Below are 13,455 nucleotides of genomic sequence, written 5' to 3'. Positions count from 1 at the left end.
CTTCTTAAACAAAAAGCTGTTAAGCATTTTGTATCATATATATTTTGTTGGATTCTTTTTTGTTTAATCATTTATATATGCTTTTATTTTACACCTACATTTGTGTTTGGAGCTTATTATATGTGACCAATAGAATCTTCTCGAAGGTTAACCTTCTTATTATCCTTTCCATTTCCAAAACAAAAAGGTTAAGAAAATAAATTGAAACTTGGAGCCTAAGAAACAAGTGGTGACCGACCAAGATGAGGAAAAACTATAGGGGAATAAATAAAAAATAGCTCTAAAAATTTCTAGCCGACAATTAATATTTGATCTAACGCTGAAAAAACTCTTGCCACAAAGCCGACAATTAATTTAACCCTAACTTATCCAAATACACTCTACTCTTTCTAGAAGGTTTCTTCCTTTCTCTCCCATGAGATGATTTTTCATAAAGGGAAAATGGCTTTTTTAGTCAAGACCCAAATTTTTTAATACGTCAAAAATATTGGTGAAATGTGTAGAATAACATGTACAAAAACTCCATAAAAAAAAAATTAAAAACCTAGAGGAAACAATTGAATGTAGAGGATCTCTCAACTTCAATATCTATTTCAGCCTGAACCCAATATATATGTTTATACACTTAATATGCAGTGTATAATTGCTACATATTATGTGTATAATCGGTGTGTATATATCGTACACTGTATTATACACAAATTATGCACCAGAAAAAGGAAGAAAAGCAATAAGAAAATTGATCGGTGTGTATTTGATGTGTATACCTTATATTAATTATACACTAAATAACACTATGTATTTCACACCTTACCAAAACTTTTTTACACCATAGCATGCAGGAGACATGCACATCTCTATTGTATCTTCATCTTTTTCCCTACCATTAGCACCTACCAAGAAACAGATTGACGCCTCAATAACAAGCACCAAGTAGATGAAGACAATAATTCAGAAAGACTCATGAATGATGAATTTGAGAGAAAGAAATCTTAGACCTTTGCTAATGAAGAACCAATGGTGGTGGACCATTATAAGGAGAATTTAGCAAGTTAACTGCCATGATTAATTTAGAAAGTAGAAATATAGAAAGATTAGGCTTTCTGGTGTGGGCTTTTATAAAAGAAAAGAAGTAAAACTCATTTTCTTGTGGAACAAATCAACTCTTAATCCCTCACTTACCCCCCTGTTTGGATGGTGGTTTCCCGTGGTTCATTAATGTATGGTTTTGTATGAAACCATGTTTGTTTCTATTGTTCTTAAAATTACGTGATATGGTGTTATAAAACCGTGATTCATCCCATGGTTATATAACCATGAAAAGTCTCAATTTTTGTAACCACGGATTTGATGATTTTTCCGTAGTTACGTATTTTATTTCCCTATTATACCCCACTCTCCACCATCCATCCCACCCCACCCCCACTCTACCACTCACACTCACCCCCACCCCACCTCTGCCCCACCTTCCACCATCCACCCCACCCACCCCTCCCCACTCTGCACCATCCACCCTACCCACGCCTACCCTACCACTTACCCCCACCCCTACCCCCACCCCCAACTACCCCACTCCTCTGCCACCTATCCCTACCACCCATTACCCCTCACCACCGCCCAACCGCACCCCACAATAACTCACCCCCACCCTACCACCCACCTCACACCACCCACCCCTCCACCACCCTCACTCACTACCCCTCACCACCACCCAACCCCACAACCACTCACCCCACCCTACCACCCACTACCCCCACCCTCATCCCACAACCACCCACCCCTCCACCACCCCACCCACTACCTACTTATTTTTTAAAGTTCCTATTTTGTTTTATTAATATATATATAAATTAATTTCTAATTAAGAGTTAAGGGTATTTTAGTAAATTTACAAGTTATTATACAGTACCATATAGTCAAACCAAACAATACAAATATCATTAAACCACAACAAACGATACAGTCTATCCAAACATTGTGTTCATTAATACAGTACAATACAATACAACACCATAATGTTCCATACCATACTGTACATTAATGAACCACGGGAAACAACCATCCAAACAGAGGGTTATTGATTATTCCTAAGTTTGGTCCTAGTAATATTTCATTAAGTATATTTAGGACCCTTTCCTCCCACTTATCAGTCTCATTACTATTGTGTTAGTAATATGGTATTCCTTTATTTTACTATGTTGTTTTCTTTTTACTTTGGTTATCTCTACTGTTTTTTGTTGTCAATTTTACTTTTCTTAATTTAGTAAAATATTAGCAACAAAAAATAGTATAGATAACCAAGAGGAGCTTTGAAGTAACTGGTAAAGCTGTCTCCATGTGATCAGAAAGCCACGGGTTCAAGTCATGGAAACAGCCTCTGGCAGAAATGCAGGGTAAGACTGCGTAAAATAGACCCTTGTGGTCTGGACCTTTCCCGGACCCCATGCATAACGGGAGCTTAATGCATCGGATTACCCTTTTTATTATCTTACTGTTCTTCAATTTTTATTAATATAGCTTTTCACTCTTGTATTTTTCAAACTTGTTTTGGAAATGCTTTTCTTGAGCTGACGGTCATATCAAAAACAATCCCTCTACCTTACTCAATGTAGAGATAAAGTACGTACACTGTTCTCATACCTCCTCAAATCTCATTTATGAAATCATACTAGGTATGTTGCTGTTGTTGTAATTTATTTAGGACCCAATTGTCCATGTAAATTTCACCTCTTCCCAAAGCAAACACAAAACAGATTATACATTGGACTAACTTTTTGAAATAACTATTGACGATGAGTTTTAAATTTATAAAAGTGGTTTGACCTTCTTTTTTTTCAAGTTACTTTTTGTTTCACTCACAAAATTTCAATTTTTTTCAAGTTAAATGCGGGTTCAAATACAATTATATTTTAAAATATCCTTTTCAACTTTTTTCTTTTTCAAATATCACCTTTTATGAATAAATGCCTACTTAATCTCGAACTGATCTAATGCATGTTTTTTTATCTTTTACATAGGATAGTATTGCATATTTAAATTATTCTTGGAACTATATTACTGTCAAGTACGGAGTATGATGCAAATTTAATCCAACTAATATTTTACTAAGCATATTAATCTCGAACTAATTAAGTAGGTATTTTTACATTTTGAGTGATATTTGCAAACAAGTACTATTTGAAGGTAACTTGAAAAAGGGTGTTTGAAAGTTGAAGTTCTATCTAAACATACATTTAATCACTTAAAAAAATGTTGAAGATTGTGAGGATTTTTTTTTTCCAAGTTTTGGTTGAAAATGCACATAATGTATAATCATTTTCGGAAAAATAAAAACTTGAAAAAGCAAAAAAAATTACATGTCCATACAGACCCTTAATTCATGTGCATTTTGTCATTTCACATAGGGTAATATGTCATATTTAAATTATTCTTGGAACTATAAATGGTTTTGTAGCTCTTTACAAACTTTTTTAGTTTTATGATGTTTTTAAAGATATTTTCATTTTTTAATACATAAGAGATCTGGGGAAAAAATACATAAGAAATCTGAAAATGCCAATTTCTTCTATCCAAATTGTAAGAGGACAAGAGATCTCATTTCCTTGTATTATTATCAAGTATGAAATAGAAACTTAATATAACACATAGGTAATTGAGTATTTTAACAGTCGCTCATTTGTTAAAATTTGTGAAGATTCACAAGATAAAGGGCCAAAAGTACATATTTAAATTAATTCGTTGTTAAATATGTTAAATTAGATATCATAAGAATTTGTTGGGGATTAAAGTGCAAATTTCTCCCCTAAAAAAAAAAATGTAATGACGCGGTGTGTGCGCGTGTGTACGAATGGAAGTTCTAGAATTAATGTACTAATTTAATTTGTTATCGCTAAATTACCAATCTATTTTATTTTGGGTTTTGGGGAAAGAACGTGCGTGTTCTCTCAAACCAAAATAATTATCCGTTTATACCTCCATTGTTTTTGTACTTTCAGGAAAAATCAAAACTATTTACCCGAGATTCCCCCAAAATTATGATACCAATATGGTATATAAATATACTGAGATGGTATAATGGAATACTGCTTCAGTCCTTCTCTTAGTCCTCCATGATATATACCATCATATAGTATATAAATATACTGAGATGTTATTATGGATGATCATGTTCATTTATTAAAAAAGACACACTTTTTTCGAAAAATCTCTATGATACCAACGTTTTATATACATATACTGTGATGGTATCATGGAGGACTGCTTCAGTCCTCCAATGAGACACTCCTCAGGATTATGGTTCCATCGTAGTATATAAATATATTGAGATGGTATCATGGAGGATTGTTTTCAGTCCTTCTGATCTTGGTCCTCCGTGATACCATCATGATATATACATATACTGCGATAGTATCATGGAGGAAGGAGTTTGGGCGAGGGGATATGTCGGGTAAATATTTTCGGCCAACTGGGGTAGGAGCGAAATTATTTTAGGAGGGGCATGAGGCGGGTAAATATTTTATATTTTAGGGATATTTGGTGTTGTTTTCCCTTTTATTTTTCCTTAGAGTTTCTTATTTATCTTTTTAAGTGATTTGATTATGTAATTTTACACGGTTAATGTTCTGCCATGAATATATTATTTGACGGGAGCATTTGTTTTAATTTCTAAACGTTACATTTCCCTTCTTTGTCTTTTTTCTAATTATTATTATGGATGCATTAGATCTTTCAATTTCAACTTATACGATGTTTTTTTAAGTGAGTACAAAATTTGAGATATTGATCTAGCATATTACATTAGTAGTGTACGTAGTTGTATAGTGAAATACCGAACAGTTGTTCTTCTGAAGAATATTAGAACATACATTACAATATTAAAGCTTAAATTCTATCGTGAAATGAATCTAACAATTTTAAAAGGGAAAAGGGTCAAAAATACCCCTCTACTTTGGAAAAAGGACTAAAAATATCCTCCGAACTTATTTTGGGTCAAAAATACCCCTCCCATCCTTAAAGTTTTCAAATATACCCTTGTCTTAATGAAAATTATCCCCCAAAATAACCCTAAATTATTTTTTAAATCCGCTCTATCATGTAAACCCGATCCAACTAAATAATAACCCATAAGATCCCCTTATTCCCCCAATACGTAGGTTTGAAGTTTGAGGAAATTGGGGAAATAAGGGGATCTTATCGGTTATTATTTAGTTGGGTAGGGTTTAAATGATGGAGCGGATTTAAAAAATAATTTCGGGTTATTTTGGGGGATAATTTCCGTCAAGACAGGGGTATATATGAAAATTTTAAAAATGGAAGGGGTATTTTTGATCAAAAATAAATTCGGAGGATATTTTTAGCTCTTTTTCCAAAGTAGAGGGGTATTTTTGACCCTTTTCCCATTTTAAAAAATATGCACTTTATAAAGAGTACTATTACAAAAATACGAATGGGATGGTACCGTAACATTAAAAATGAAAGTAATGTCGTATAAATCCAAAATAGTAGATACAACAATGTTGTTTTCGTTTAAAAATGTGAAAGTACTGCAAAAAATCATGGATTATACAGTAAAGTTACTAAGGGAAGAAAAGTTCATTCAAGAATCAGTTCAATTCTCTGTCATTGAGTTCTTATACATCCAACATGAAATCTTGCATTACTTTAGAGATCATTGAGAATTCTATGTCAGCTTAAAATGCAGGCATTACCTTATTAAAAGAGAAAAATAGCAGACAACACAAAAGGTTACAACTAATTACAAAAACAACATACCCAATGTTATCCCACAAGTGGGGTGTGGGGAGTGTGGTGTGTCGCGGCCTTACTACTACGCTTGTGAAGGTAGAGAGGTTGTTTCGAATGACCTCCGCTAAAGTAAAGCATATCAAATTAGGTATGAAAAGGAAATGCAGTTGTGAAGAAGCCGTGCTGAAAATAATGGAGAAAAGAACAGTAGCGACGACAAACAATAGGATAAGCGAAGCAAGGGAAACAACAGGTAATAATAAAAGCGAAGAATAAGATAGTAGGAGAGTGATAATAATAATACTGAAAAATGAAACTAGACAACGTTCGATTACCTACTAACACAGCCTAATCATCACCCTCCATATCCTCCGATCTGAAACACAATAAAAAGCATTGTCCAGTACAAGGGAAGACAATGTCCAGTATAAAGGAAGACAAGTAAATATTACTGGATAACTTTCACCCAAGGTCATAGAACGAGTGTTCTAGCTAGTGCACAACAGCAATAGCTTATGTGACAACCTTAGTCAACAGTACAAAAGATCAAAGTGATAATCTCCACTGCAAATAGTTGCATTAACTGAAACTGGTCCTGAACAACTATTGAAAAACAAGAGAAATTAATAATGTCGACGTACAATGTCAAATTTAGCAAATAGGCACTGTTGATATCAGATTTAGCAAGGACATTGTTAAACCAGACATTATCCAAATGAAGCTCAAATATTGTCCAAGTTCCATCACCAGCTATAACAAGAGAATCAACAAGTCACAAGAGGGAGATAATTTTTAAAAAACATCTTGTTCTATTGCCTTCAAAACTTCCTTGACATCAGTTACTAGTATACAAAAAGTATGGAGTATGTAAAATTGACATTACTACAGCCTAAAATGGTTAGAACTGAACTATATACTGGACAAAATTGCAGATCAAAAACTACATAGTGAAATTTCAGAGACGATTATTATAAGTACCATAAGAAAATGTAGCTCAAAATTTTATAACTAACTCCTATTGCCTTCTCTATTCGGACTTGCTGAATTGGATCGGGACTTGAACTTTTGCAGAACCTTGACTCCTCTCCGGAGTCTCAATAAAATTTGCTCTATTTTGCATGGTTAAGGAGACGTTGGAGTGTTTCAATCATGAGAAATATGTGGTCTCAATCATACACTAATCCCATTCACCATTAGGAGAAAGAATAAATGATTCATTACCTTCTTCAGAACTAGAAGGAGCAGACGATCCGTTTGAAATTTCCTCTGCATCAGTCGAAAACAAAGAGGATCCCTCCGAATCTGTATCTCCATTCGGAAGAAAAATAGACGATTCATTGCTAGAACTAGACGAGGAGGAGGATTCATTTGAAACACCTTCTCCAGCAGAAGAAAACAAAGAGGATTCATCCGAATCTGTGTCTCCATTTCGAGAGGATTCATCGCTAGAAACAGATGAACTGATTGAGCCTTCTCCTTCAGAACTCGAAAAACCATTAGACGATTCATCTGAATCGGATTCACTAACCACCCACGAGGCGATAAATTCGAGATGTTGGGACAAAAGCTGTGTATTACCATATGATACAGGGGAAACACTAACACGAAGTTCTTCCCCGTTCCACATCAGCAAGCAATTACCCTTCACGTTCACTGCTGAGCCATCTTCTCTGAACCTTCGAAATGTCATTTCTGCAGAGTAAGAAGCAGAGAAACCAAAGCACCTGACAATTCGATCGTCGTTGCTTAGAACAGAGGATTTATCGAATACAATCGCCATTGAAACATCATTTTCGTAGCACGTGTCCTTTAATGCGCAGATTGCATTACGGTCCTCAGCATTCTCAATGCTTGTGCAAAGCAATTTCTTGGAGCAACGGGGCCCATCGCCAGCACGGGGAGTTATGGCAACCCAACGCTGATTTCCCCTTTGATCATTCAAATGAGCGACTTTCACAGCAACGTCGATTTCAGAAACCTCTTCTCCTATATTGTAACCCTTCGGCTTGCTTTCCGTTCCATTCTCAACAAGCATAGCACCCTTAGGGCTCATTTTTGTTTCTTCAATTGGCCTCGAGGGACTAGTACTCCCCGAGGAGTGGGCAAAGAACTCTATAGGAGAAAATGGTGTGATCGAACTTGTGGTTCCTTCATGACTTTCTTCCAAACTTGTGGTTCTTTCATGACTTTCTTCCGAACTTGTGATTTCTTCATGACTTTCTTCCGAACTTGTGGTTCCTACATGACTTTCTTCTGAACTCGTGGTTCCTTCATGACTTTCTTCTGAACTCGTGGTTCCTTCACGATTTTCTTCAGGGAACGAGGTTCGTGGTGACACATAAGAAACTGGGGCTGGTTGTCGACCCAAATGAGGACGTCCGACTCGAGTTGGACCAGAGTTGGAAGGTGTAGCCCGGTTGGGAGATCTTGTCCGTTGATTGAGCTCAGGACAAGTCTTGCGGAAGTGCCCATATCTACCACAATGATAGCATTGCTGTGCTCGAGAATAAGACAATCCCACAAGTGGACCACCGGCTATCTGAACATGCAAAGGAAGATCCAAACTTGTTGAACCTATCAATGGAAACCAAAATCGAGGAGGTTTACCATTCAAAGTATCAACCATATAGATCGGGCAACCCAAGGGCTCGCAAACAGCATTGCCAATTTTAAGCACCGCGTTGTCTATGCAGTACTCAACAGGAAGCCCTTCCACGCGGGCTTCCACAAAGTCTCCAACAGCAAGAAGTGGCACTTTACCGAATTGGAAATTTGGCTCCCATCTATAAACCTCAATGACATGGTGAGCCGAAATCTGCCAGCTACTTCTCTGAATAGCTCGATCATAATCCCCCTGGCTGGCGAACTTGGCAGAGTACCTGCAACATAATACAAATTTATCGATTTGGTTGTTGTCCGATTTTGTTCAATTTATATTTACTAAAACTTCATTAGCTAGTTGAAGGAAGTGAAAGAACTAAGTCATGCTCAAATATAACAATCTCATATTTCAAAACAACGTGTAGATTTGTGTGTGTACAGTTATATATGTACTCAGACATTTTATTTTATTTTTGAAATGCTAACAGGTTTATATACTCAAGACATTATATAACAATCTCAACTCTGCTTATTTGATTCTGATTCTGTGATTCATTTACTTTATATAGCATACAACAAATAAGTGATCAAGGACAAAGACACTTGCACAAAAATGCTCAAAGAGCTCTCTTAATAAAAACTAGAAAAAAGTCACTTTAGACACAAGTTTACCTGCCTTACATAAAAATCAGGGGCGAATCTAGTGGGTTGGTTAAGGGTATCAAGAAATAAATCTTGGCCTAACTCACGCCCCAGAAGAATTGCCCAAGCCTTATAAGAAGCCCAGGGATCTCATCCGTATCCCTGTCCGAGGTGGTATATTCTCTTCACTCCCCTCACGCCCAGATCTGGATGCCTAATTTGACAAACAATTCACGTGAAACCAGTAGTAAGTAATCAAGTTTTCTGCATTCTCTTATATTCAAGCTCAAGCTAATAAACTTTAGTATTTCACCTTACAATGATTACATTAGCGGAATATAAATTTTGGTATTTTACCTTACAATCATTACATTAGTGGAATATCCTGCTATGATGTATCTAAATGTATTTGCTATTTATGTGATTTGTTGTCATGCTCTGCATTTATTAGTACTAAAAAGGAAACAAGAAAGTGACAGAAAATCAATAAATCAAATTCGTCCCTGTACTTTGAGAAATAGTTTAAATGTAAACTCTGTTTTAAGATTTTGACTGGAAATAGCCCTGTCGTTAACAAATTTGCCCCTCATTTTAATAAAAGATATGGGTCTTGCCATGTAAAGAATGGATCTTGGGCCTAACTCAACCCCAAAAGCTAGCTCATGATGGGAGGATTGCACAATTTCATATAAAGAGACCACCATCCCATTAATCACCGATGTGGAACTATTTTCGTTCTTCAACAAGGGCCATACAAAACTGTGTAGACCCAATTCATTTAGCCATCCATTACTATGAGTAACAATAATATGAGTGATGGGACCCTGTGAATCTCACGCCTCGAACCACAAAACCCCACAAACATGAAATCATTTACATATTCTGTAAGATCAACATTAACTGATAAAAACGTTTCCTTGGGCTTATGATTAGAGTATGACACAAATACATGAAGTGCCCGTTTGACATGATTTTTTTTTTCCACTCACAAAATCTCAAATCCTTTTCAAATCAAAGTAATATGCAACTTTCAAATACCATTTTCAACCTAACTTCAAATACTATTTTTTTTTTTTCAAATATCACTCAATTTATCAACTTAAATTCAAATACTAATTTTTTCAAGTATCACTGAATTTATGTCCAAATGCCTAATTAGTATATTTGTAGATCTAGACTATTCAACCTATTTATTGACCAATATCACCACACCTTATATCAACACCAACAGATCTGAGGTGAAATCATTGACTTTAGATCCAAACCTACATGATTTAAGGTTAATGAATTAGATCTACACACAATTTGTGTGCGTGGTCCTGCACGTGTCCTTCTATGCAAGGGGCAAATTTGTTCATATGCAAAACATATTTAAACTATTTCTCAAACTAGAGAGGCAAATATGACCCTTTTTCCATCTATAGTTAAACAAAAAATGATCAACACCAATATATTCAAGATCATTAGATCTGAGCTAAAACCACTGAATTTAGATCCTCCACGTGTCCTTTCTGTTTGGGTGAGAGTCATATATATTCATATACAAACTACTTCTTGAATTATAAGTGTAAATATAATTTTTTTTCTGTTTACAGTTAAACTGATCAATTTTGAATAGAGTTTTTACCTGCAATGACCATGTTCAGTCACTTCAACACGACCATCAAGTTTAAAAAGGCCATGAAGACAAGAACCAAGCTGGTAACATCCCATTTTTCTTCCATGTAGTTGAATAAAAACAGTAAACTTAACATTTGCATGGATCTGAGCCATATCATCAGCACTATAGTTAATGATCAAAGGTGGAGAATTAACATAATCAAAGGCCATGATTTTGGATAGTAGAAAGCTTAAAGGTTAAGGTTTCTAAGTGTGGATGGTGGACTTTTATATACCAAGAAAGAAGTGAAACTCTTGTTAAAAGTCAACTTTTAATCCTTAATCATCTCTTAATCTTAATTCTGATCCTACTGATGTGTCATTAAGCATATTCAGGCCTCATTAATTTGTATTAGGCTTAATACACATGTTTCACCTTAAAATAGTAGGTATTCCATTTAGACACTCGAACTATAATTCTTGTTACATATTTTATGTTGTTAACTTAACTATCTAATACAAGAATGAAAAAACATGCAAAAAAAAAAAAAAATCAAAATATGAACCGTATGTAAGTGTCTAACTAAAACACTGTATTAGGAGTTGAAGTGTTCAATTGGAACAAGACTTAGTTCGAATGTCTAAATAAAATATTCTGACAAGTTTAAGTAAGATTAAAACGTTTGAATCATGTGTTTTTATAAGATTGAAACCTTCATCAAGTGCAACTAAATAAAGGCCTCAACCTCAAACCACAAATGTGTTTTTGTCATTTTTTTTTTTTTATGTAGAAAATATGCTCTTTCTTAGGTTTTTTTTTTTTTTTTAAAAAAAAATTCTTGGAACAATATTACTCTTAATTGTGGAATAACATCCAATTTAATCCTAGTTTTGGCCCTAATGATGTTTCACTAGGCGTATTTAATCTCGAACTAATTAAATACTCATTTTTTGTATCCTTTCATGGACAAAATAGTACTATGTAATTACATTAGATTATTCTTGCAACTATACTCTCAAGTATGGCGTAGCAGTGCGAAATTATTCCTTTGTCCTACTAATATTTCATTAATCATATTTAGTCTCTCAAAACTAATTAAATTTTATTTTTTCATATAGAAAATAGTGTATGTTATTATTAGACTATAATATTATTCTTAAGTATGGAATAGCAGAGCTAATTTAATCCGATTCTGATCCTGTTGATATTTCACTAAGCAAATTTACTATTCGAACTATTTAAGTATGTGTTTGTTATTTTCTTTACATAAAAAATAAGTTATATCTAATTATTTTGAATCTATACAACTCTCAATTTTGAAGCAGCAGTGCGAATTTAACATAACTGACGGGTAATTGAATGGTTTAATAATCAATTATTTGTCAAAATTTGTGAAGATTGACTGATCAAAAGTGTTGCTTTTGAAATAAACATATAATTAGATATGCTTAATAAGATACTACAAGAATCAAAATCAATCTCCCGATATTTTAGGGATTAAAGTGCGACAGGAACATTCTAGAAACATAACTTTGAATTTGAGCATTTTAGGGTACAAGAGTTAAGCTCAAAGCTATTTTAGCCATTGAAGAACTTGAATTGACAGTAAAATTCCTCTAAATCTCCTCCCTATTTCCAAGTCTCTTATTAATGTAAAACCACTTAGTGAAATAAGTACGCTTAGATATTGAGTAAAGTTTTAATATTTCAATTGAGATTTCGAAAGTTAAATAAGTTTTTCTTTAAGCATAAGTTTTCATATGACTTTTAATATCTTAAATTATTAATTATAATGACTTATAATATTTTTATATAATTTCTAAAAATTATACAAATTTTATTTCAAGAAACATAAAACTTCTATTTCTACATACACAATTACTCTATCCGTCCAATATTAGTTGTCCACATTACTAAAAATAATATTTGTCAATTTACAAAACTAAGATAGAATTAATTAAATATTTTCCATTTTGTCCTTAACATTAACTATTTTCTAAAGTAACCGATATTGATTAAAGTGCAGTTAATTGAAGAAAAAACAGGGTAGTGAAATAAAAATAAACTTTTATTATGATTTCTTAATGAACGTGTAGAGAAAAATGACCACGTAATATGAAACTAAGGAAGTAAAATGTTTAAATTTTAATTCGAAACTTGAGACGAAATTAATCTTTTTGACTAAATTCAAAGTTGGCGAAATGAACTAGGGTGTATGTGCCGTGTTTTGCGTCATGGACTCATGGGTGTGATGTGATGATGACCAATGGAATCTTCAGGAAGGTTGACATTCTTATCCTTTCCATTTCCTAAAACAAAAAAAGGTTTAAGGAAAATAACTTAGAAACTTGGAGCCCAAGAAACAAGTGGTGACTCAACACCATGGTTTCTTGTCCTTTGAGAATTTTTCTCGGGCAATTTGCAGGATTGGCGTTCGCTGGGGGTGGTTTTTAATTTTTGACCCTAAAAATGGTGGTTTTTAACTTTTGCTCTGGCAAATTTTGCCTTAAGGCAGAATGTGGGCCTTAAAGGCAGACTTTACAGATGGATAGAATTTACAAATTTCTGCCTTAAGGGCAATTTGCAAAATTCTGCCTTACATGGTCAGATTTATAAAATTCTGCCTTGTAAATCCACAAACTCGAGGTATTAGGCGAAGGACAAAACTTAAAGACCACCAATCTGAAGGGAAAAAATAAAGACCACCCCAAATGAAGGCTAATCCGCGCCAAAAAAAAGGAGAATTACAATTATTATCTTGTTAAGTGATTGGGCCTTGGTTCACCAGTAACTAATATTGGGCTGTAGTCCAATTGAAATAAATTTTTTAAAGATAATTGCGGTCCTAAACACTTCAGTCAACTAGT

General features: G+C 34.2%; 1 protein-coding gene across 1 annotated transcript; it reads right to left on the bottom strand.

The window, feature by feature from the left end:
* Positions 1-6,518: 6,518 nt before the first annotated feature.
* On the bottom strand, positions 6,519-10,842 carry LOC132042057 (uncharacterized). The gene is made up of 2 exons (XM_059432687.1): positions 10,616-10,842; positions 6,519-8,624 (listed from the first exon to the last, which is right to left on the bottom strand). Exons 1-2 carry the CDS (start codon positions 10,816-10,818, stop codon positions 6,923-6,925), a joined length of 1,905 nt encoding a protein of 634 aa, XP_059288670.1. The 5' UTR covers positions 10,819-10,842; the 3' UTR covers positions 6,519-6,922.
* Positions 10,843-13,455: the final 2,613 nt, after the last annotated feature.

This window comes from Lycium ferocissimum, unplaced genomic scaffold (assembly GCF_029784015.1).
Source record: "Lycium ferocissimum isolate CSIRO_LF1 unplaced genomic scaffold, AGI_CSIRO_Lferr_CH_V1 ctg1302, whole genome shotgun sequence".
NCBI classification, from domain to species: domain Eukaryota; kingdom Viridiplantae; phylum Streptophyta; class Magnoliopsida; order Solanales; family Solanaceae; genus Lycium; species Lycium ferocissimum.
The sequence above is the reverse complement of the archived record's forward strand: the minus strand, read 5'-3'. Positions and strand labels throughout refer to the sequence as shown.